The sequence below is a fragment of the Anopheles nili genome, chromosome 3, assembly GCF_943737925.1.
Source record: "Anopheles nili chromosome 3, idAnoNiliSN_F5_01, whole genome shotgun sequence".
In the NCBI taxonomy this organism is placed as follows: domain Eukaryota; kingdom Metazoa; phylum Arthropoda; class Insecta; order Diptera; family Culicidae; genus Anopheles; species Anopheles nili.
Genome location: NC_071292.1, coordinates 29,371,069 through 29,397,975, shown reverse-complemented (window position 1 = coordinate 29,397,975; position 26,907 = coordinate 29,371,069). Strand labels below are relative to the sequence as shown.

The window sequence follows — 26,907 nt, the reverse complement described above, 5'->3', positions numbered from 1 at the left end:
AGGTTTGTGGTTGGGACTTCCATACGGTTCCAGGCCAAGCAAGAGCAGTGAACACAATAGTGCAATTATTCGCTAACCGAATCAAGTGTTGCGAGTGTGGGCCACTGCTAGCCTACTACCAATTTTCACCACCGACGCAGCCATACGGCCGATGAACCAAGATGAATAAGTGCACGGTAGGAAGACTGTTGATCTGCTTGCTGATCGCGTTTATTGCCGGTGCGCACGGTGCCAGCAACTATCTGTACGAGTCCGATGAGCGGTACCCGGTTGCAGCCTCAAACCTGATGGAAGGTAAGTGAGCCCTCTGATAGGAATACGTTGGGAATAGTGAGAAAAAAATGGTGTGTTGAGTGTTGCCGTTGGTAGGCGGACGTTGAGGCTCCCGTAGGGTGAGCTCATTTATCTTCCACCGATGGCAGCTGGCCTTTGGGGTGTGTTTTTCGCGGCATTCACGTTTGAAGGCGAGGCAAAGACCAACGGTTGCTGCCATATGGTGGCATTCTCCGTGAGCCGAATAGAAACGTTTTCACACGTCAGGGGAACGTTATCCAGCTGCTAGTGAAGTTGCTGAAGTTCGTTTGTTCTTTCTTCCAGCTCACCCCCTTTATTACGGTCCAAACGTTTGCAAATGTGTTCAGCCTTATATCGCAAAGTGCGCGCGCGCGTGTGTGTGCGTAAGGGAGAGTGTCGTTTTGTTCCTTTTTGTTTGCTTCGAAACAAACTGTTGAATATCCTGAAGGCTTTTGCTAGTGCTTCGCAGGAAAACAGGAAGCTCCCAATAAATTGGGAGCGGTCGGATGGTGCACAAGAGGTGCGGACGGAGGTGCAATAATTTCCGGACTTGCTATTTTTCCGCCTCATATTCGCCTGTTTTCACGTTGAATTGGGTGAAAACAGGTTGAGAAGGATGCTTTTAGTGGTTTTTTGTTTTTTGTTAGCTACCTGTGTAGTTGGTGGCCATATTTACCTTAGCAATTTAAATTCTAATGTAAATGCTGTTAAAACACTTAAGCACATCGAACCAAAATACAACTACAAAAATCAAGAAGTTGAACCGCAAGTACTCCATCCAAAGACAGTATTTTATCATTGGCTAGTGTGCTGGTTTTTTGTTGTTATTTTTCAAACTTCTATCGGCTTCGACACTCAGCCCTTTCAACCATTTTTAACCATCATTTATGGTCGATGAAATTGGATGGAGACAGTCTCTATCCAATGTTTGCCCGCCGTATGGAACGGCTGAGGCTTTCTTCGATCGGATCCGCCCGGACAGTGGGCAGGATCTTCACTCTCGGCGTGGAATTTTATGAATGGCTTTAATGTTGCGGAAGGTATGCCATCCTCGGGGCACCAAGCTCCATTGCTAACGAGAAGCTTTGAATTCCAACGATTCCCTTCCGAAGGGTTTGTCGATCGTAGCCTAGTGTTGCGACCGGGCTTGCTGTTGACTGTGCCGTTCACGTAAATATTTATCCTTTCACATCCACACCACGTTCGGGTTCGGTGCGAAACTGCTGCGAGCAACTATCCGGAACGTCTGTCACGAAAGTGTTTCCCATTTGCGACGGTTGCATTAAAGAGCTCTGGAGTTATGAAGTAAAAAGTGGATGTGATGTCGGAGGAAAACAATGTCAATATTATTGAATACGGGTCACGAAAACGGACCGATAAATGCGGGAGAAAAATAAACTCAATTTATACACGAACGTGTTAGTGCGCCACGAACCGTGTTTGATGGTTTCATCCGTTTGATTTGGTTAACTGGCGACAAATTAGCTAACCCAACAACAGGCATTCAAGACCTACTAGGATCAAATCACATAAATTTCAATGAAAAATTCATGTTCAAAGTGAACTTCAGCTAGTTATCTGGAATTTGTGATTAACTTTTGTGCGGTTAAAATCGAGTGAAGCTTTTTAAAAGATAATGATTAGCTTTGTAATATAGATTTACAGTTTCAAATAGTAAATCAAAGAACTTAAAACTTAATGTTTTATGAATAATACCACCTTGGCGATTTATGAATATTTTTATAATATGCTGAAAAAGTTTTATTAGGCTTGATTAAATTAAATCAAAAGAAACCGTTTTAACCGTCGGGGACATGCTTCGATGTATAGAAATAAAGTTTGCTCAAATCCCGGCGGTCTGCCTCCGGCGGTTTGGCGGAAAGTTATGCCTTGCGGTTTGTCACAATGCACTACCTACTGCAAGTCCGAGGCGGCTTTATTATCAATCCTGATAAACTTGTGCGAACAATTGCGGTGGCGTAAGTTTGCGCGAGTGATTCGAGTCTGTCATGACCATCCGTAGAAGCAAAGAAGCTTTGAAACCGAGTAGAGAAAGCAGGCCACCGGTACCTTCCGTAAGCGTGTACACTTATCGATTGTTTCCAATGAATGGTGGAGCAAAGACAAGCAAACAAAAAAGGTGGGAGACATTTACAGACAATTTAACAATTACAATGGGTAGGTGGTGGGCGATTGGTAAAAGGGAAAACTTTTCCCAGTGCCCTTCCAGTGCCACTGTGGACTGGGCTTCGGTGGTTTTATCGCTCCCACTAGAGCTGGATTGAGCTAATTGGACAGAGGAACGTGACAGGTGGTCGGACAGATCTCGCAAGAGGATCGAAGATCGCGGGAACGGTGACAATTGTATAATGTCCTGAGACAATGTTTGACTTGTCGGTGGAAAGTGGGTGAAAGTTCAAACGCTAATAACTGGCTTAAAAATGGTAGGAGTAACAAAAAATATACTGAACGACACAGGCACCCATACCCATACAGCCACCAACACTTCCACATTTATGACTTGAATACACGTTGGCTTCGCTGGCGCCAAATATCCTGAAACGTTTGTAAACAGAATCCCTATGAAAATGTGGGACGAGAAACTCATGGTGCCAGCATTTAGTATGGCGTCCCGAAATGGGTGCACTATGGCTGCGGTCACGTGCATTAATGCATGGAAGACGTCATTTGAGGACTTATAATTATGCGTTTTGAGTTTGTATATTTGAAATCGTATCAAATGTCTGTCAGTGACAGAGTTAATTAAAGGCACTTTACTTTACCGACACAAGCCAAAACGGAAACGAAGTGATGTAATAACTGCAGATGTATTTGGTATTATTCATGAATTTAGTACAAAATAAATGAGCTTAATAGTAACATAATGCTTCATTCTTGAATCTGAAATAAACAAATTTTAACTTGATTCGAATATAAACTTAACTTGATATAACTTGATTAACTTGATATTGTTAAACAATAACCTTTTTTATTATTTGTATGCATTATCATTTTTTTTCCTTTATTGGGGCGGACAAGCCGTATGGACGACTCTACGTGAGCCGCCGATGTAATATACAAAGGGCATTTAATCCCTTTCTTTGCCTTATCCCGGGCATACTCGGTTAAATATGCATTATCATGATATTCAAAATTTTATTTGAACTGCTTGAAGTATCAAGGATTAAATCCTGATTTCCTTCTCAAAATATTTACAATTTCATATATTATTTGTTCGAAGCAACCGAACATTAATGAATTTATATTACGAAAATAATTGCAAGTGAAACCACAGGATCCCTAAGTCTCGGATCAATTTTCTTTTCTGCGGTGTAAATAAGGAACTGTCATTAAAAGTGATCGATTAATCATCTCGGTAACTTGTCAGTCGTCCGGATGCGGGGTTATCTATATTAGATGGAATGTGATCTGTTCGTGACTCGAAGGTCATTGTTCGTGGGCTTGAGATCTTTCATTCTTAATTGAGTTTTATCCGAAGAAGCCTTACAAACAGACCGCGCGCGAGTCCCTCGCCACCGGTCACCGGCGTTAATTAATGTTTAGCAGAGGGTTTTTCTTTCTCATCACCACCACAACCACGGACAATATGTTTACGCAACAGCTCTACCGAGCGAGGGCGTACGAGATTGTACAACTGGCGTACCGTCGTCAAAAACTTGCCGTGTCAAGTTTTTCACCGCCAACTTAAAACAGGCAGCAAAACGGATCCAAAAGGTGCGTCAAGCAAGTGTCAAAGTAAAGGATTTGTTTTCACTTCCAGCGTGCCGACGGTCAGGCTAGCTCCTACGCACCAACACGTCAAGTTTGAAGCGCAACCGTTTGGTGGCACAAGAGTGATGGTTGGAGTTCATCCCACGAACGAATCAAGCCCATTTCAAGCGTGGTGATCGTTTGACTCTATACCGTTACGTTGTAGTGAGGAAAACAAAGGGAAACCCATCTCGTTGGGCGAACGAAATGCGAAAAATATGAGCCCCACAAAAACCCGTCAAAGGCATCCCGTTTAAGAGGGAATTGGCTTGAAAAATGGTGGTTTGTGGCAGGATGTGAGAATGTGAAAAAAATGGTAAAAATTTCATACACCACGCTCTTATGAGTGGCTTCCTTTCGGGGACCGGGTTGTTGAACGAATCATTTTGCCACCGAACCCGTGCCCGAATCTGGTGGTTGATAAACCGCAAAACCCATGCGCTGGGGGGTTTATAAAAAAGCCACTATTTTTTTGTGCTCTCCGAAAACGATTGTATTTTTTTTTATTTTTCGCTGCCAGAACACACGTTTGCGATTCGCCTGCGTGTGGCGTCCTCATGGGTTTGATTCTTTGCTAGTGGGGGTTTCCACGTTTTTTTTTCAGTGGAAAATATTGATTTTCTTCCTGCATCCACTTTGTGGAGTCACGTGTAAGTTATGACGCGCGATTTATCTGAGGTGCGAATAGAAAATGCATGAAAACTTGCCGTAAATTAGCATACCGTTCAAATCCCTCCTTCGATTCGGACTACCCAATTTACCGCATTTGATTAAAAGCGGATCATTCGTGAGAAAAAGTAACGAAAAAAATGAATAAGATCCTTTTTTGCTCCATCGTTTGTCTCATCGTGTCTTTTCCCTTAGATGATAGCCGGTTTGTAGGGCGGATTATGGAAACATGTGAAAATTTGTTGCGACATTGAACGATTGTCTGCTCGTTTTCGCGCAGTTCGTACCATTTCGTTTGTGGAGAAATCCAACCGAGAAATCGCACGCTCACGGGATTTTTTTCATCCACCCAACGGCAACCAATCTTTTGGGCCAATTTCGGTGGCCAACCATTTGACTTCGGTTCGCCAACTTTTCACCCCAGTGCGAAACGGGGAAACATAAAAACCGGAAGCAACCTTATTGCCTTTCGTTTGTGAGTGGGCTGATGAAAATTGCTTCGGACAGCAATTGGAACGATTATGAATTATCATGGCTGTGTGCTGCTTTTTTCGCGTTGTGAGCAGTTGTTCTCTTTTCTGTCGTTTTGTGCATTCGTAGGAAAAAAGAAACATCTCTTTCCGGTCTCGATTCATCCATTGTTTCGCGATCTTTTGGGACGCGCTTCCGTGGCTTAATTTTTTTAAAGCAAAGAATTAAACCGGGAGTTTTTGGAAACGAACGCCACCGGATCTGAATGATCGTGCCGCCAGAAAAGGACTTTTGGAACGACAAAAATGGCATTCGTTTTTTTTTGAGTTCGCTCTGGTACGTTTCAAAAGAGGTTGGATGGATTTCGACCATTCTTAAAGCGGACGTATTTTTTTTCTCCTCGTGGACGTATTTCTAGTTGCAAACTTATATCCTCCCCCAGCTAATGGGCGTTGGTTCGCTTTGTCATCGTTTCTTCCGACCGCTTCCCATCACTTCCGAGGCCACCGCTGGCGACAGACGAATGAGTCACGCCCGCTTCGAAGAGCCATCTGGCGTGTGGCTTTTTTCTTCCAGGAAAACTGCGACCTCGAGTTGACGCAGCACAGTGAACAATGTTCTTGTGCTTTTTTATGAGTTTGTCAATTTTTTTTTTCGAAATAAAACCATCCTCTCCCACCCCCTCCCTACACACGTGCCATTCTGTGAAGGCTTTTTTTCTCTTGTTTTGCGGCGTGGGATGGTTCGAGGTGCAGACAAGTGATGGACTTCCGCCACCGTAGCCCCGGAAGCCCAGATCGGATTGAAGGTGATGGAATTTGTCACGCAAAACGTATCAACTCCTGTGCTCGCATTTTTGAGTAGGAGTTTCCATCAAAAGCATGATTGAAATTTACCGAACCGCTAGATGGCAGTCACCGAAACAGTTCCGAAAGGGTGGCGTTAGAGTGATGTGTGAGCGAGAAATTCGATTACGCTCATCACGTTAAACCGCTCGAGAAATCGTACCGTACCTGGTGTTTTGAAGCAGCCCTTAACACCTCATTAAAAGGTTGTAAAATAAATTTGATTTGGTGCCAAAATCCCCAACCGAAGAATGCAAATGAGAATACATAAAAGCCTAAGCTGTGTAGGGAAAAATCGGTAGATTACGCAAGAGCCCTTCATAAAAGCAAACCACAAAATCGATTAAATGCCGGCGGTTTCTATTAAGATGGGTGAAAATTGGTAAAGAAAAACCACTCATCCTGCGTTTCCGTTGGTGCGACAGTTTCGGATGTTTTTCCTGTTCCTACGTCTTTTGAAGACGTATTTTACGATGTAAATGGGAGAGAAAGAGTACGATTGGTCAGCTTGACACTAAGTTGACGTAAATCTGGCTTTAGGAAAAAAGGTGATGGACAGCTTGAAATCGATCGATCAAACGGCCACGACTGCTTCGATGAAGCAGCTTCATCAACCGTATCCTTGCAGTGACCACGAGCCAAGTATCGAGCTCCTTTTTCCGGTTGATTGACGGCTCCATCGAAGGTGGTTCGCGGGGGTTCGTTGAGCAACCGGTAGTTGAACGTAACAAATTATCACGCACGATGCGTTTGGGGGAGATTTTATTAACCCCCGACTGTCGCCAGGATGCTTAACGGGATTCGTCGGTTGATTGACTGATCATTAAGCGCACAGCCGATGATAATTAATTCATTTTCCGGTGACCGAACTCATTGCAATATGCTCTTTTTTGCAATGGTGTTGATAAAAAGATAATGATTAAAACGTTTTTCACTTGATGTAGGGTTTTATGCTTAAGAAAGTTTTTTTTGAACGGCTTTAACCGTGAGAGGTATATTATTGATGAAGATCAAATTAGCTTCTTTTAATTGTCGATCGTTTCTCGTCAAATTATTTATTGATCGTTCTTGTTTAAATTGTGTCGAAAAAGTTCATTAAAGTTCTCGTTCAAACTGTGACACCAAGTGTTGCAAACATCAAAACCAGTTACGCATTAATTTGAAACATATTTCTGCTGGTCGGTAACAATTAGCAACGACCACAGTACAATTATTGATTTCCTCGAAGCATGAGCGCATTTTTATCAATAATTGAAAAGCTTTTGCTGGTTCAACACTCGTTAAGCACATGATAAATTGCTACTGAATTTGATGTAGCGAAGCATGGAAATCGTCATTGAAATAAAAAGAGTCCAAATTTTGTTTCAAGTTGCTCATATAACTTTCACACACATGCAATATTCGAAGTTTTTTTCCCGCCTGCTGTACGAGAAATTCGTTCGCTTGCGATTCTCGGAAAAGTGATCACGTGGAACCCGTTTTAGTCGTTCCGCACGGGATACTTTGCGGGATGAAATAATTGGGCTCGCACCCTTGGCGGGATTCTTTTCCGCACCCGCGTGTGCGTCATCTCCACCTGGTCACGTTGGTACAGTGTGTGCCAAAGTATAAGCTTACGCATGTTTGCTATCACAGACATTTTCGAACTAGCGAGAAACAAGCGTTTCCTTCCCGAAGGATGGTGAATCGAAAGAAGGAAAGAAATTAAAGCTCCTCTTTCGGTGGCAGCTATGACCCGAACCGAAATGTTGAAGCAAACAATCGCGCACTCATCAGTATTCCGGTCGCCTCGTGAGGGTTTTCTTCCAATAAATCAATTTTCATTTCACGCTGGCAACGAATCGAGCCTTCGTGTGCGTTTTCTTTGCAATAGTGCGATAGCTTATATTGGCTTCCGAGGAGGAACCAACCGCTTGGCTTCTAGCCAAGCGAAAATCAACAGCATGCCACCGAAGGGAATGATGTGCAAATGAGCATCGTAGAGTTGTTGGGAGGTTTTCGGCCAAAGCCAATAACATTCATTGGTCGCCCTGCAGGGACCGGTGGCGTCATGTAGCGAGGGAGGGAATTTGAAAAATGACCAATCTACTTGCGAAGCTGACGGTTGGGCATAATGATGAATTTATTGGTCAGCTTTCGGACTAGAGCCGGGAAACACTGCGCATCCTCCGCATCGTCTAAAGCTCCTTGAGGGAAGTGGAGCGGGATCAAATAAAGACGACGAAATCGAAAAATAGATTAACTCACGGCTCTTGCCAGTGTTATGCTCGCAAACCTTGTACCGTCTCGGTTTGTGCTTTATTTTCTTCCGTCGTCCTGACGCTCGCGCGATAAATTGGCCGTTTGGATGCCGCTTTTTCGCCGGAGACTACAGATTATCGGTTTATCTTACTAAGTGGGAAGCTGGTCCCTTTTCTTGATGCTTCTCGAAGGGCTTTGGTTGTTCAAAATGTTCAAGTTTTGAAGAGCAACCTTTTTTGAGTTCAATACCTTGAAACGAACTTTTCTTTTATTAATTCCGAAAATCTGAAGATGGGTTTCGGGCACAAAAAATATCGATACATTTCCATTGGTTATACACGTGTTGAGAAAAAAAATCAAACAAGTAAGGAGGACGTAACAATCCTTCCGAGAAATACTAAACTTTTCCTCCACGCCAGGAGCCGAATCTAATTGGCAGGGTGTATAATTGGGTGCCTGCATCGGATTTGACTACGTTTTTAATACCACCACCTCGTTAATCAGTTCGTCCTACATGTGCGTCACTAGACGTGGAGAAAGACCCGTCTATAAATATGATTATGATCGCTTAGATTATGAGCCCCGGTGATCGCTTCGTGAATAGGTGGAATTTTCATTCCTTTCTCTTTCCTTCACAATCAGCCCCGATGACATCAAATGGAAATTTTGTGTCGAGGATTGAGCATTAGTGGTGGATCCTCTCCATGATAGCGCATCTCGAAGGCGGACGTTGTAATGAGCTTTTTTTCTGCACCGGCAACGGTAAAAATCTAACGCCTCGCAGGTGCGAAAAAGCGGCGACGGAAATCGGAGCGATTTTCTTCCGACCCAGATGGATTAACGGATGCGTTTTATTATTCATTATTCGGCGGGCGTCTTTGAAGTGTGTTCCGTTCGCTAATACGCGTTACGGTAGCTAATGGCTTTATTGCTCCGCGCGGATGCGAAGGTTCGTCCTGTGCACCGTGGAAAATGTCCGCCAGCCGGGGGCTAATGGGGCGGCTTGCGTGTCGTTATTAACGTTGCCCTCCGCGCTACGTGGTCGAATGGAAAATTTTGCAAAATTGCACATTCCCCCGTCGGCTTTCATCCGTGCGCTGCGTCGGGTTGCATAATAATGATTGTCCCGTTCCCACTCTGCCACGCAAAACGCTATGATGATGATGATGATGACGATGATAATGATGATAAACGGCCCCGGAAAGGGATGACACCGAGCGCGAGCGACAAACCAGCGGGAAATGCAACACCCCTGAAGGAGCGTGCCTCTTATCCAGGACACCGATAGCTTGGGTGTCCGTGCCTTTGAAGGGTCCCTCTGCTCGTTTGGATGCATTTCCGGCCTGAGGGTGAGCTCGGATACGGAAAACCCGAGCCACTCTTAGGCACCACGAAAAGGATGTAACATTTCGCAGCTTCCGCTTGACATTGTGCAGTGCTGCTGGGTGCTTCCATGCCTTGGCTATTGTACCGGTCTGGGAAATAGGGGTAGAGATTACAGAAAAGTGCAGTCGTTCGTGGGGCCGCGTTCGCTAACCGACCGGAATGACTTTTGTGAGTAAATTTACTCCGTTTCTATTCCGGTTGTACGGTTGAGGCAGTAGTCATCGTTGGCTATTTTCCCAGCGGGAGAGCCGACTTCTGGACGCATTACGATTATGTTGCGAGCGAGCTTTTTATTTGTTTCATTATAGAAGCAAATCACGCCAATTGGATCAACTGCTAAGGAAAACTCCCCTGTTTTTGTATGCAACTTTTCGAAAGGATTATAAAAATGCACTTTTAATTCATTGGTAGTTCCGGAAGTAGTCTTCGGGTTCCGGAAGTTTGAAATGTTTCTTAAAATGTTTCTTTAAAAAGTTACTACAGAAACAAACAGCATTTTTTAAAACAATGATAACTTTCTTTTTTACTTACTTTTTACTTACTTTTTTTACTTTTACAATTGAATTAAATGAGAAGTTTTAAAGTGCGTAAGGTTAGGGCTTCACTGGATTTGTTTCAGTTGCTTGCAAGAGTTTTCAATTTAAAGTTTTGAGAGCATGTACAAGTGCATATTTTGCAACTGCATTTGCTTTCTTTTTGCCATCAGGACCGAATTACCAAAGGTGGAGTAATTTTTTCTAAAAACTTGTGCTATTTTCATTTTCATGAAACTCTTTCATACTACATGTGATCAGAAATGTTTGTATGCACTTCATTTTCGCTTCAGTTTGTATATGCTATATTCTCACGTTGGAAAAGGAAAAGTTTGCTCCCCTCTGCCCTCACTACCAGTCATTTGGTGCTCGTTCCAACAACACTCACCACGGTTCTTTATTAGCGCTGTCAGCGGCTGCCTCAGTTGGACCACCATTAAAGTTTTCCCAACCGAACGAACGGCGCACCAGTCAAGTGCCACGATGCGGTGCTCGGAAGAGCTTAAAGATAAATGGACTCACCCCAACCCGTGGGACCGGGAGGTCAGGGGCCAATTTACTGAGCAAGCTGTGTGAAGACTAATCGCGCCCGACTTGCGGCACGACGAACCGAATAATTGAGTTAGGCACAGTTTTTTTTCACACGTCGGCTCACGCAGATACATGGAATATTGCGGCGCTAAATTAGCATCAAGCGGGCATTCGGATCTAATCGCGCATGCTGAAGCATTATGGGGTTAGAGCAGCGTGAAAATAGATCCATCGGAACGTGTGTTTGTTGAAGCACGATGGAAACGTTCCTCAAAAGCCTGCAGGATATTTCCAACGAATTTATTACTCGATAAACTGTTTACTGAACACTAGGAAAAGCGAAAGAAATAGAGAGAGAGAGAGAAAAACTAGCCCACTTCCGACAGGACACATTTTACAATTTCCTTCCACCCCCGTTGGTTGGGTTGGTCGCGTTTCCGGTATGGCGCACTTGCCACATTTGTCGTATGGCGTTTGGTCAAGCTGTGTCACCGCTTTCGAGGCCTGCCATGAGCGGAACAGCTGGGGTGTAGCATTGTTTTGCAAATACAAATAAAAAAGGGCAATTTACTCCCTTACAGGAGGGGTTCGTTCTCGGTAAAAGCGGAAGCAAGCGGAAGCGTAAAAGAGCGAAAGAGCAAATAAAAAGCACGTCAACTTGTATCCGGCAGTGTGGGTGTTTTTCACCTGTGCGGTTCACCTTTAGCTTGGCGCATGCCAATACTGCTACCGTTTGCATCGGGTCACACTGTGGTCCGTAGTGGAACTTTTTTGTTTCGTTCAATAACCTGCGAAGCAAAACGTAATTTAAACTTTTCCCGTCCGGTCCAATTGGTCCAATACCGACCGGATATGTGCATGGCTTCATGGTTCCGGATCGCATTTAGAGTCCTTCCAACCGAAGGGCCACAGGATTCTCGTGGCACGTGTCGTCAAAAACCAATAAATGTGCGACCCGTGGGCCGAGTTTAAAGAGACCGCCGAGAGGAGTCGCGGGCAGGGTCGAATGGAAAATGGAAGCCATGAATAATTTATGAGCTCTGATTGTGGCGGCAAATAGTTGCCGAGTTTCGTGACGCGGTCCTGCCGATGGACGCATCCTGCCGCTTCGTCACCGCGAACAACGCGAATTTAATGGAGTTTATTTTTGGAGCCTTTCTGTGTGCAACGGCACTTCCGGGTTACTCCAAGAACGACATTTACTCCATTACGACGTCACGAGTCACGGCAGGATCGCAAAATGGTGATGTGGTCTATAAATAAAGTTTCATCCCGACCGGGCATGATAAAGTGGCGGTTCGTTTGTTTGTTTGTTTCATCACGCATGCATCACCTGTGAGATATATTGAAGTGTGGAACAATAAATTACATCGTAATCGCTCTCCATGGGATGTTTGGGGATGGAGATAATCGTGATAATTGAGTAGTGGTGCGCCAGCCGCATTCCGTAGGACCTCGGGGAAATAAGTTGTATCAGGCTTTATGTTTCAATTAGCTTTGTGACAATACGAACCCGTGAAAGGATTGTTTCAACGATATCAAGGACATTAGGGAATGCCATTTAAAATGGCAGAAAATAGTGAAGCTTTATTTGCAGTATTTTTTTCTCAATCCATCTTCAACATAATGTATTGCTGCAGGGGGAAGTTTAAATCCTTCTATCCTGTCGCACGTTGCAAACCGTACCGGTTTCTTTCTTCTTCCCGACGATGTGTAATAATCTCATTACACTGCCGTTTGCACCGTAACGAACGTGAACTGTCTCGAACTCGACAAACCGTCAGCAATAATCCGTTGCACTGAGCCATGTGCTATTGCAAAGAATATTTATTGCCCCACCAAGGCTGAGAGCAAAAAAGGAAGAAACATTGTGTCCTCCAAACGTAACCCTAACGTAACGTGCATTACATACAGCGACGCACAAAAACACTCCTGAGCCTCGGGCTGAGATCAGGCGCCGTAACAGTGGAACGTAATATATTCACCGTATCACGCCCGCCCGCAGCGTGAGAAATGGCTGCATAAATTATAATAGAAGCAGCGTTTCGTCCGGCTTCCTACCGGTGCCGGGCCCGAGTTCCGTTTATGATACGCAAATAAATTGTTACAGAGGAAAATAGTGCACACCATGCTGCTAAGGATGCCGATACATGGAGACGCGGAAACGAATGCCGAGCTGTAAGCGAGAAAGAAAGAAAAACAGAAAGCCCAGGTGGGAAAATCGTGTCTTAAGTTGCCGCCTACTCTTCCAAGCTGGTCGGGTGATATTTAATTACGTATGCAACAAGCGATCGTGTTGATGACGATGGTAATTCGATTAGCTTTTCCCTCCTCTGGGTGGGAAATGTTCTCCCATCCCCGGGGAAACGATATTGCACCGGGCTTGGTTCCGTCGGAATGGCATCGCAAAAGAAGGAAGAAGCTTTTTGTCGTGTCTGGAGAGTCGTTTTCCTGCGCCTTTCGACCGGTATCATTGGTAGTGCTGGAAAACGGTTGGCATACGGAAAGTTGTGACGTTATTATAAGTTTCCATTTAAGGTGCGGCACAACCACGGCAGGTGCTCGGTAAGGCCAGGGCGCTTTCTAAGGCGGAGGCCTTTTGATTGAGTAGTCCTGACGTGATGTACAGGATCTCTTCGGCGTTTCCGGGAAGAAGGCAGGGCACTGGCAGGCGTGAAAGGAAAATCGATCTCTTTCCTTTCTGCTGCTTTCTTCTGCTGGGTTGACGTTCATGTGTCCTGGCCTGAAATTTGAACAGTTAACGTTCAGCGCCTGAGAGACTCGTGTCCGAACTCGGCCCGAAAATGGACATATCACCAGACCGGATGTCGATGAAACGCGATACCTATCTGCTTTCCCCCGTCGTTAGTTGTTGAGTTGAGTGTTTGAACAGTCTTTTGTTAAGTGCTTTTCCGCATCATCGAGAACGATGCTGTAAATGTTTAAATAGTGACCATTGCCATTTGAGGGAGTGCTTTTTTCTGTGCTTTTTCTATTTCAGCTCAAAATCTGAAGCTGGGATGAGTATTTTGCATGTTAAAAGACGCGAAAAGGTTCATCGACTTCACTAAGGTTCATTTCATACAATCTGTTTTTTCTCATTTTAACTTTTTGCTTAACCTTTTCATTGACAACAAATAGAAGCCAGATTCATTCACCGGCACCCGTTTTCCATTCTTTTTACCGGAAGTTGCGCATTCGGTTGCGCTCGCTTTCATTTAATGGGCTTTCCTCTGTCGCGCTTGGCAGGATATTAATTCGGTACATCCGGACCTTCGACGGTTACCGACAAAGCCTGAATCCACATCGCTCAATTGGCGAGGAAAATCCCTTTCTGAATCAGGATGCCCAAAACGAGCAGAGCATCGATCCTTCGACGCTACGATACCCACTCACCCTTGCTTCACGCTTGGGTGGGTATGATGGGTCGCCCATGCAAACGATGATCCATCATGAAAGTCTCAACAATGGCTCGTTTGAGGAGTCATGGACCGATTGCTGGTTACACCGAGCGACAAAAGCCACCGTATGTCACCGTATCGTTCTCGGCGCGACGCTGGTGTACCTCCAGAGCGTCCGAGTAGCGTGGGGGAGTGATTGAATGGAATCAAAAACCTCAAAGCCCTCGGATTGGGTCGGGGAGCTTTGTGGGAAGGATTTAAGTTGAAATTAAATTCACGAAAGTTAACTGAGCACCATTGAACGCGTTGAGCTTCTATCTAACTAATACGTGCATAGACCCATCACGATGTATGGTGTTGGGGTTGTTGCAATGCTGTGTCATCACGGAGAGGATCTAGAACATTTAATGACGTCGTATGGTTTCCATTTCGTCATTAATCAGTAATGTGATTTAAGTGAAGTCTGTGATAGGTGATCTTTCCACAACAGAACTTTCACAGTGTGAGAGGTTTTGCATTGGACATTAGATAGATGGCAATCAATCAATCGTACAGAAGCAAACGAAGGTAATTCAAAGTAGGTAAAAAGCCTTATCATCCATAATTTAATCAAGGATCAAGAAAAGTGTAGCTACTAAGACACTACCCAATATAAGTTTCCATTTATTTCGAGCTAATCAAGTTAAAGGTGCCTGCAAGCTACTGCAACACCAGCTTAACCTGCAAACGTGTTCCATTTCCTTTTCTTGTGGGTTCAGGACTGGATCATGATACCGTTGGTTCCGAGTCCAGGAAAAGCTCTTTATTAATGGGTCACCATTTGAGCTTTTTTTTGCTTGCCATAGCCATCCCCGAGGAATGTAGGCTGAACCGTACCAAAGACACCATAACAGGCAGTAAAAGCGCAGCTGGTGCTCGGGTCGAGCAATTGTTGGTCGTGTCGTCAGCGCCTCCGGAAGTACGAGGAAATTGAAATTGCACTCTTTGTGCTGCAGCAATCCGCGAGGGATACGGATCCCTGGTTCCCGTGCATGCAACCACATCCACATCCCACCGTTGGAAGAACGAACTACTGGAGTTCCAGAGCACCAATGTGCAGGGAAGCGCCAGCAGGCGATTGAATTCACTGCCGCCACCTGAGCGCTCAAGGCTAGCGAAAGGGATTAGGTGGCATCTGTTTTGTGGTAATTTTGAGTCATTGCAATGGTGCGCGTAAAGTCTTGCCTGATGTAACCCAGTCCAGCTGATCGATTCATGATGTGACATTTTAACGACACACACACAGCATGGTGGTTTAATTATATCACATAAGAACGCCACCATCGGCGTGGTGGTAATTCTCTAGCAATTTCAGTAAAAGCGAAAATATCCTATTTGGTCCCTCGAGTTGCTACTCGTACTCCTTACTCAAGCCGTTGCTCTACATCCTTGATCGTGTGCTATGCTTGAAACCGTCTCAAGAAACATTTTCTTTTCAAAACGCGCACCCCACTGGGTACGTGTGATGCTTTCCATTTAGCAATTATTTTTCACCAAACGGACTGAAATCGAATTCAAGCAAGGATGTTCGTCCTGGTGGCTGTTCACAGTGCGCCCTCTCAACATCTCAAATCAGCAAGCATAAAGAAAGCATTCCACCATTGCGCCAGATGCTAAATTACGTTACATTGTGCGCACACAAAAAAAAATACAGAGTTGCGTGATTCTTCACGCCTGCCACGCATGTTCAACTGCAGAAGCATGTAACATTCGCTCCGTTCCCTTTCCAGTGTACACGAGGCAGTGCAGCACGGAATGTTTTCTCGGAATGTTCCATCTTCGCAAATAAAATGTACGAATTATTACTTTTTTCGCCCACACACAACCTCCACCCTGCACGAATTGATGAAAGAAAAGTATGAAAATGGATCACTACGCTCGTCATCGTCGTCATCATCATTATCATCATGATCACATCGTATAGTTTTTTTGTGTGTCGTAGCCACCATCGCCAGGATTCGTGGCCAATTTATTCCCATTTCCGTCACCGATGGAGATGCAGACTGCTACAGGAGGATAGCATTGGTCTCGTTTATTTCGAGCCCTATCATAGAGACCGAGCTGGAAAAGCTGGAAACCAGATTCGTGGGGGAGAGTTGCGAGAGCTTTTTCCAACACAACAACGTTAAGTCAACACGGGTTATTTCGTAACAGCTGCGTTCGTTGACTTCCATGGTGATCCAACGAGAGGTTTCCTCGACGTTGTGGATTTTGAAATGACCCTTCGGAGTCACCCGGACTTAGTAGCCTCCAAAAAAACCCTCTTGTTCGGTTCCTAGCATCAGCGCCATATGTTTTCATCTAGCTTTTACCTATTGAACGGATTTAATGCGATAACTTTTGCGGCCACGAGAACGACCCAGTACACCCAGTAGGAAGAGGCGTTTCAAGATGAAACTCGTTGAACATGTCCATATGACACTTCAGCTCGAGCAGCCTTGGAACGTGTGTATGTGTAGGTCTGTGGGCTTTTATTTCTTTGGCATGAGAGCAAAATCGACACAAATCAGGTCCTCTTTTATCGGGTTTTAGCGGGTGTGTGGCGCTAGAGGATGCTTTTGTTTCGTGTTAAAGCCACGAGGGAGGAACGGACCGTCGTCAGTTTTTGAACGTAATCTCATCCTTATCGCTCATGTCAAGTGGGAGCGAAATGGCCAGCTTTTAATATGCAGCGTGAAAAGTGGACGGAAATGTGCGCCGATGCGTACGTAAGTAGGTGTTAATGGTTTCGATGTGACGTACCGAGCACGAGTGCCATTTTCTTCCCACTCGGAATGGGACGAATATCTGAATGGAACTCAACTTTTGCGATCGGCAGACGGAAAGGATGAGAGGTGGGAAGAAATGTTTGGTAATTTAACAAAGTGGCAAACCCTGATAGGGAGAAGGAGACAGAAGAGCCATTCGGGAATCGGGCTCCTGTCTGTGGAGGGTTGAATTTTTCAGGACGCAGAGCACTTTCCATATAAACTCGCATGCTCTACAGTTCCAAGGAATTTGATCGTTTATTTTTGAGCTTGTCTGAAGATACAGTCTGATGATTTTCAATTTATTTAATGTCAGTGTCATGAAATGTAAACTCGAATTTTGTCTGATAGACACACACACAAATATGACTAATTCAATGAAAATTGGAACGTTCATTTTTAACATCCAAATCAACTTAAACATCTAAACATTAAAACATATTACTACACTAGGGATGGTTATAAAATAAAGTAGACATCCGAACAGATTGTTTGAGAGCCTTTCCATGGAAGCTTTTTTTAATCTCAATTATGCCTGGCGGTTAAAAAATATGTATGGAGCCCATTGTTAGCTGCATATGGGTGTATGAGCCTTTGAGCATAAAAAGCAGCCCTTCGTGGAGTCAATTAGCGAGTAAAATATGCAAACGCTAGACAACAAACGGGGGCTTCTGATTATGCCGTCACCTGAAAGGTTCTATTCCCGTGACAATGGCTCCATTACATCTCGAAACTCGAACTCGAAATTCCATCGGAAGAATGGTTTTAAAAATAGCTTTTCCGAATTAGCGATTCTGATTCGCGCCAGTGAGCGCCCACATTTGCTTTTCCTTTCCAATGCGTCCCTTCGGTATGCCTGGAAGGCAAACTTTTTTTCTTCCTTGGCAGGATACAAAACATGATCTAGACAGTACCAGCACAATTGATATGAATCGCCCATTATAAGTTGGAAGTGCCACATCGTCACCTTCTCCCGGGCTGGTGCCGGAAGGTGGGGCCACAGTAACAAGCAGTATCATGTTCCCGTATGCCTTGACGTGGGCGAATATCGACACGTTTTTCTTGCGCTCACCCTCCTGCCACAAACGGGGGGAACTGATTTGGTGATGGGAAATTGATACCGACACCAACCGCATGCTTCTGCATTTTCCACCGATAAGGGAGGGAAAAATGCCGATGAAAAATGATGCAATAACAATGATGATAAGTTCCTTGAAGCGACATGTTGATTGAGTGTTGTTTCAAGAAATGAACGATGTTCCTACTTTAAATTCGCGTTGTGGGCAAAAATGGGACGCATTCCATGAGGTAATTTTTCCGAGTTCAAGTGATATTGCTTCGAACTCTTCGTAATGGAGGCGCATCGTTGTTAAATTCACATGACATGTTTCACTGTACTCTCTACTGATCGACCATAATTGCACGATATTGATGTTGCGAGCACCAGCCCAGACGTTACAAACTTATCAATGCTCTTGTGCAATCTCGTGAAAGCTAAGATAAGCTCGCCATATATGTATATATATAAACATCGACGTATATACGTACGGGTCGTGTCCATCGCTGTTCTCTTCCTTTTCCGGGTGGGTAGCAGCTGTGTGTGTAGCATATTAGTCCGCCACCCACGGCGTTCAATAAACTTACCATTAAACAAACACGAAACCAATATATTTATACCCAGTGCTCGACGCCATCGTGCGTGGCTTACAACGCTGTAACGGGTGGCGATTTATCTTCGCTTGCTTGCCGTTCCGGCTCGATGTTAGAGGTTGGTGTGTATATATGTTTATGTGTACGTACAGTTTTATCATCCTGGTCGCAGGTTTTCCGTTCGCCTAGCCCACTCACCACCAGCTGTAGCTTTCGAGGCTTATGTCTCACTTTTTTTTTAACATCCATTTGCCCTCGACCGGGCTTACTTAATGCTCAATTACATCGCACTTTTGGTACCCCGGTGTACGTGATCCCAGCTGGGTTATCGCGTTGTACGAGTACGAGTGTGGGAGAAGGAAAAACACAGCGCGACAGTGTGTCCAATAAATACAATCACTCCGTGTGACTAACCCGGATGGACGGCTCGTTACATCGAAGCAGCGCCCGGGCACAAGATCGATTGAAAAGCGCCCCGGGAAATGGCAGGAAGCCAGACTGGGCAGAATGCGCTCGGAAAGGAAGCCCGTTTTCCGGTCGGCGCCGAAGGATCAATAATGTTTGCGATCATGTGGCTGCTCAAGCGGGATGTTAACGTCGGTCGGTTGGGTGGTCATCAATTTACAGCTTCAGTGGGGGAGATTTTTTTCCCACACCCCTACCATGGTTTGGAGCTTGTTAGGTGAAGCCGAAAATCAAGCCTAAATGAGCTGACGCTTCATGGTGCGGTGATAATTTCCGGCTTATGGAATTTGCTCCTTTTTATTTCCCTTCCTCTCTCTCTCTCTCTCGCTTTCGCACTCTCCATCGCTCTCTCTCTCTCTCTCTCTGTTTCCTTCTCACGCATAGGGGAGTGCAATTTAATGGAAAAGCGACACAGCTCGACACAGGGACGACAAGATGGATGGGAAGTGATTTGACGGGTGATAATTGAAGCATAACAGCATTCTTCCCTTTCTGTCCGTAATGGAGCGGTAAGGTTTTGCGGCCTAATCCCGCTAGCGCACAAGGACATTCGATTTTTATGCGAGGTTGTAACACAGCGATGAAAGGTGACGATCGGTGGGTGATGTTGGTGTTGGCGAATTTAATCATTGGCAAACATTTGCTCGACATCGCGCACGTCGCTTCAGATGGGAGTGGGAAACATTATGCAGCAAATATCATTCATACTGCTCTGCTAACACATCGGAAATGATTCATTCCTTTTTTCAGATGAAGCCGAGGACAGCGACCGAGCGAGCCTGGCGGACGATGGGCTACTGGAAAACTATCTGCAATCCGGAGCGGCAAAGTAAGTATTTATGTTTGCCATCACGAGAGCGGTAATGGGTTTTATAAACTTGCGTGTTCAAATAGCGGATTGTTCAGCTTTTCATTTCCGTTCTAATTTAATTTTGATTACATTTGCGGAAAACAGCGGAAACAAGTTTCAAATGAGTTCTCACGATGCCGAACGCAAAGCACATTTCATTCTTTTCGTGCGGAGCTTTTGAAGCTGGTTTTAAAAATTTATGAGCAAATTGCAATATATCTGCTGAGCTCTGGCTTAAAAAATGATTGAATATGTTATTCATTTTCCTCGGATTTCCACGGATTTATCCATTCTTGATATATTTCATTTAACAATTCAATGTGATTTGTAAATGGCTTCCTAAAGCTCCATATCATTTTGGGGGATTAAGCTTTTGTGACAGGACGGAAAATGTGCAGATAATCACTCAGACTAACGGCATAGTTGAGCCTTCTGAACAAAGTTGGTTTCACACCGCTGCGAAACATCCCCAACGCCAGTCGCTTATCGTTTACACCCTGTGGCTCCGATATGACACGGCCGTTCCATATGGTTGGGCCGAAGCATAAATAAACCGGCCAGCAGATGGGCAGCAAAAGCATTTTTCCAAATCGTAATATTACACCCATTCCACGGACGTGATAAACATTCCATTTCGCCACCGGCGCACTAACACGCCTGAGCCAAACCACGCCGGTGTAACCGTCGTGCGTTGGAGCGGGAAGCTAAATTGGAAATTAGAAATGTTTTCCCACCAGACCGGAGATCGGAACCGAGGGTAGCCGAAAATCAAGCGATCGTCTCGAAAAGAAAACATAAAAATAAACGCTTCACGAAACCCACCAAAAAACCCTCCTCATCCCCCATCCCACAAGCTGATAATGATAGGTAGAACGAGGGATAAGAACGAATCTCGGGAGGGATGGACGAGCGAAAAAAAAAATCCCACCGAGGATAGAAAATCGCAGGGCGCTTAGCTGCGAGGTCGTGTAACAATAACAGCGACATGATTTCCCAGCTCAAGGACAATGGCTGACGATCTCCCTGAATCCCTACGCTCCTTATCAAGTGCTTGTTGGCATGTTGTTGTTGTTATTTCACTGCCACCCGCACGGGTCTTTCGCCTTGCAGCATCCACCTCGTAAAGATTGGGTGTTTTCTCGCCAGCTTTTGGCCCGAAGCCCTCCGGCTCACTAGCCGAAGGACATTTCATCATCTTGCGCCCGGTGGGTGTTATTGTGCTTTTTCCTTGCGGCCGGAGGAATTCGAAAAATTCCCACCGAAATTGGTGCCGGTATGCTGCCAGCAGCTGACACCGAAAAAGGAGAGAGTGAGGTGGGATCTTACAACAAGGACATCATTTCAACTGCTTTCTTCGTTCGGATTGTAGAGCCACCAAATCGGCCTCGCTGTTTTGCTGTAGCTTCTCTTCTCTTTTCCGATTCAGCCGTGGATGTATAGGAAATGGCAGGAAAAACTGTCGAGTTGTCACACATGCGGGGCGTGCTTTTGTTTCACGCGCAGAAAGGCGATAAATCCGGCCCAGCGTCAGCAGGATGTGCAAAATTGATTGGAATTGACACATATTTCACGACAGCTCGCTCATCGGATGAGAGTTGATGGAGTAAGGCAAGAGGGGCAGCAGAGTAGGATGGAGGAGGGAAATGTGGGTGGTCACGGGCACCCTTTTTACATCCTTTTTGTGGCCACGCAAATCCGGTCCGCAAGGCACCACAGCAACGTGCCCCGGTATGATCGACACGTGGGTGTTTTTTGGCTTTCTGCGTTCGCCTACTTTTTTCGCCGAATATTTTTTGTGCCACGCTGCCGTTTTATGTGTTGCTTGGATTAAACGCTTGGTTGCTTGACATCGCGAGCTTGTGTTGGCGTGTTGTCTCCAATGTGTATAATGAAACGTAAGTCGCTTTTTTTTGGCACGTCAATGACATGGGAGTTTTTTACTCGTTCCATGAACGAGCTTTGCTGGATGGACAGTATGGTTCTGACCCTGACAACTTTCGCAGTGATTAATGGCCATTTATCCGCCATCGATGATGAGCCTTATGATGGTGTGTGTGTGTGTGTGCGGGCATGTAAGTCGCTGTTTACGATGGTAATTAACGAGCATTTGGTGTGGTTTTTTGTGTGATAGATCATCTCTTTCCATCGGTAGATGAGATTTGGCGGACGTTAAAAAGTTTACCCAAGGTTAATTGAATACATCACAGAAGCTACTAGTGAAAGGATACAAATATCAAAAGCTTATGTGTGTTATGTGACGAATAAATATTGAACGTTTATATCATTTTGGGCTTAAAAGTCTGCACCCACTACTAGAGATAGTCGTTCCAAACTGCACCATAAACTCCTGCCAGTTGTGCATATAGAAGATTTGCATGTAGTAGATTGTTCTGGATTTGCTTGATGGTATAGGGTACAGTTTAAAAAATACATTGGATTATATTTACGCATCACAATGCATAAATATGATATAGTAATATCTATAGCAATAAATGTGTATCAAATTTTGAGAATTCATTTTTAATAGTTTAATGTGTTAGATGTTCTTGCGTACTATTAAACATTGATTAAGATCCGTTACATTCCTCGTTTTGGTTCTTTTCCTCAACCTCATCTCTACGGCACTGCATTTGTGTGTGCGATGAGTAGCATGATATTAGAGCCTACAACTATAGCCTAACGCTCTCGTTCTTTTACACGCTATGAGCGGTTTTCTAATAAATGAACAATTTTCTTCATTCTCTGCAGGCGTTCGTCATTGATCCAAGTCTACCGAAGAGGATGCATTCCGCGTGGTGGCAATTGCGACCACCGATCGAACGACTGTTGCCACAACAGCTCATGCCGGTGCAACTTATGGGGCTCCAACTGTCGCTGTCAACGCATGGGCCTGTTCCAGAAATGGGGATGAGCGGTGAACGAGCTGAACCACTAAGAACTTCCCATTTTCTTTTCTCTCCTTCCATTTCCCGAAACACACATCCTCACCGTAGCCTTCCCGAAACGTTACTAACCACCCCTTTCCTGGTTTCCGTACAATGAATCGATCCCCTTTTTTTCGACCCTCAATGGAACGGCACCTTCAATGTACCCCACCTGCACGAGGAATAGGAACACCCTGACACGGATATGGCAACCACGCAAGGACCACGCAACCGAATTTAACCGGGACAGGCGATCAACCGATCAACGGGCAAAACGAAACCGCACGAAACGATTACACCGATCACGCACACGGAACTCGCAACTTACGATGCATTGTATGTAACGCGCAAAAACAAGTTTATTGCAAAAACACAAATTACGACCTAGCTGCTCTGATGGTGAATTAAGGATTTTATATAAAGATGCAAACAAAATACATTTATATATATATACATACATGCATACATACTTATATATATACACAAACATACATATACATGCACGTATATAAAGCATAACTATATGCATACGATTACGATAGCGTGCCCCATCGAGAGTGGAGCTCCGCCGGTCGCTTCTTCAACTGTGTGGTTGCGGTCAAACTTGAGCTACCGACTGGTGCGCAAGGACAACCGGCTACAGGAGAAGGCCTCGGGCGCCGGACGACACCACTCACAAACACATGCACACATCATACGAAGAAGTGTCAACTGGTTCAACTGGTTCATAAGAAATCGCTTTGTTTAACCGCTGTCTGGTTGCTCCTTGACGGCAGGACGCAGGAGCAAGACAGACGGAAGGATCGTTCGGACCGGGGACGGGCCGCTGGGTGGTGGCATGATGACAGGCGACACGCCTCGCAGGCGTTTCCGCGCGAGCATGTATGAAAGATGGAAAAGCAGATGACATGGCAGCAAAATTTCCTCTAGTAAAATGTAAGCTGAAAAGAAAAATAAATCTTCAACCACCTCTTTGCAAACGTAGAATAGCTAAGCTGTAAGCTTTTCGGTGTACGCCAAATAAAAAAGCTGTCGCATAGATGGTGGCGAGATGGAGGCAGAGAAGATGATCAACGTAGAAAATTATCTGGACAAATTAAAAGCGCATCCCACAGACAAGTCATGTTTGGTTGCCACGATATTCGGGCTATTTTTTTTCCTCCTTTCCATGAGTGCAAGTGCATCGTAGCATGCTGTTGTTGGCACCGTTTGTTCGTTACTGTTGATTCAGAAGCATAATGAAAAGTTTATTTGGTCCGAAATTGCATTCGTGTTATATTACGTGCCGAGAAGCGTACGTGTATAAATTTTCATAAACGAGAACCGAATCCTTGCGAGCTTTAATTATGATGGCTCGTCTTATTGTTTTTAATGAAAAAGTTCATGTTTTTGAAAATGTGCCACCTGCGCATTTGATTGTGAGATTTGGCGTTTTGTCATTTAGTCAAATGTTCGTTCCATGATTTAAATTTTGATTCAAACTGTTGTGGGAAAATGAACTGTTGCACAAAAAAAATCTCTGTTGCACCAATAGTGATGCCGAACATGTGAGTTAGGTTGACATATTGTAAAGAAACAAGATCATAAGCGAACAATTCTGTCCAGACAAGGAAGGAATAGTTAAGCTAGCAGGAATAAGCATCCTGCATTGTAATGAATTTAATAATAAGTTTTTCCCTTGTCGATGCAGAGTAGAACTGCGGCCGAGAGACTACTTATACGTGCAGATACTAACGTGTTAATATACTTCAGCAATTCTGTAGTACATCCTTCTCAAGCACAACCTCATGTTATGGTATAGTTTACGAACGGAGCTAATGTGACTCTGATGGCGGTGAACGTGACGGTGCCCAGCCACACGTACTCTCATGCTGTCTGTTGGATTGCATTAGTTGGAATGCTCGAATAGTGCACTAGCACGATACGGTTGAGTATGTAACGCTCCAACAAGCGGCACCGATCCCCACGACCGTTTCTGCCCTCTTAAGTATATACAAGAGTCGCCCAAGGATTGCGCAAGGATGCTAAAACGGAACACGTATTGATCGAACTCAACTCGACTCGACTGCTCGAAACTGCTCGAACAACAGCTAGCCAAACCAAACAAAAAGGCTCTCCAAAAGGTGACTGAACCATCGGCAAGCGATCGAGCGCCTCCCATCAAATCCGAGCAGCAAGAAACGTGTACATATTCGCTTCTGGCAGCAGTGGACGAAACTCGCTCGATCGCCAGTTGTAAACGAGCTTCTCACGCACCACCAACACCATCTCCGGTGCACGCGTGGCGTGGGGTGGACCGTTTCCCAGCCTTTCAAACAAACGATAGTAAATTCACCCCACGTCAGCGTTAGAAGGCGGTTGCAAAGGCGAACGATCCTTCGAAGGAGGTGAGCTAGGAAACTGCAAAAACGCCGCCGCCGCCACGGAACAGTGGCGCACCGCAATCCGGTGGTCCAACAGGGAGCCTTTCGAGAGCCGTTTTGGATTCGTTCGTCAAACGAAATTTTAATCCTCGCTCCTAGCATGGCGCCCGGTCATCATGTAGCGATGCCGTAGCCGGACGAAATTGTAATTATCCCGCCCGAGATCCGATACCCTTTATGAACCCACTCGCTGCTAGTGTCATGCAGCGAGTTCACTATACCTACCACTTATTGTAATTGTGACCACTCAAGAACAAAAAAAAAACAAACAAACAAATGCTTAGAAGACTAGATGCGGGACAGCCGTATCGAGTGTACTGATAATGAAGATATGTATTTTGTTGTTCACTTTTTACGCCTATTCCACGCGACTGTAGTGGTGCGTCGTGTACCGAAAAAAAATCGTTAGGGAGGGATAGAGGAGTTCGATGGAAATTAAGGTAAATGTAAACAAGGAAGAAAAAAACAGAACTACGCTGTAAAACGGACGAATATGACGAGCAGGATGACGGAGGAACAAATAAAACAATATACAAACAAACCAATGCAAAGTTAATCACCCTGTTAGACACACTGTTGCAAAATGAAAATAATGGCGCTAGATGTCGATATGTTGCAATGCTTTTGCTTCTTCTTTATGTTACTTATCGATTTGGTTGTTGTTGTTTTTTTTGCCCGTAATTTGATCTATTTGACGCGGTTAAAATGAAAGAAACATGATGACAAGGAAAATTAAAGTTTCAGCTGGTTGCATAGGTAAGCGTTTGGTAAGTGTTATGCTATTTATACGCTCAATGCATCTGGCTCCTGAATCTGAAGTATGAAAAGGAGATTTTTCTATGATGATCTAGATTTTTCGTAAAACTGTTTGGTGGCTGTTCGCTGAAAGAAAACTATTATTACTTATACTAAAATGTAGCACATTACCGCGGTGTCTGGAAGCTTTTCTCGTAATCAATAGTTTCCGAAGAAAACTTTTGCTTTAACGCCTTGGCACCATTATCATAATGCGTAGCTGTTCTCTAGGGACAAAGTTCTCCACTTCTAGCTGATTTATATAAAGTTTAATATATTCCGACAGCATAATGGGTCGGATTAAACGAAAGTGTAAGAGACATAAGAAGCAACTACTGCTTTTTGGTGTTATTCAGAAGTTTGCAAATTGTGCTTTATGCAACATCCGTGCCGAATTGCAAATTATGGTTTACGATTTGCGATTATTTTTTGTATATGAACTGTTTATTTTTGTCTCATTTTTTAATGTAATTTCAGTTGATATGAATAGTTTGAAAAAGCACTGTACTGTATAAATTCATTTGACTGTGGCTGCGTAAAATCAACCATGTGTTAGGCCTCACAAAAATCAGTACGCAGCCATTCGTTTGGTAAGCGAGTTGCATACTTTTAGGGGTATGTTGACAACTGTGGAAAGCTTATGTAGATGCATATTTTAATCAATGCTTATGCTATTATTATGCTCACTATAGGCTTAGTCAATTATGCTCAATTTATAATGTGCAATGTAGTAATGCTTTTGATGTTTTACGTCGTCTACTTTTATGCATAGAAAATATGTATATATAGATTACAAAATTATCACTAAATTTCACAACCAATTGAATGGTATTTGCATTCAAAAATAGTAGCATCCTTCTCTGTCCTGAACC

At 44.4% G+C, this 26,907-nt stretch overlaps 1 protein-coding gene across 1 annotated transcript; it reads left to right on the top strand.

Annotated features, from left to right (window-relative positions):
• The first annotated feature begins 161 nt into the window (after nt 1-161).
• On the top strand, nt 162-22,811 carry LOC128722771 (U8-agatoxin-Ao1a-like). Its single transcript, XM_053816451.1, has 3 exons — nt 162-294; nt 19,794-19,872; nt 22,642-22,811. The coding sequence occupies exons 1-3, from the start codon at nt 162-164 to the stop codon at nt 22,802-22,804; spliced, it is 375 nt and encodes a 124-aa protein (XP_053672426.1). The 3' UTR covers nt 22,805-22,811.
• Nucleotides 22,812-26,907: the final 4,096 nt, after the last annotated feature.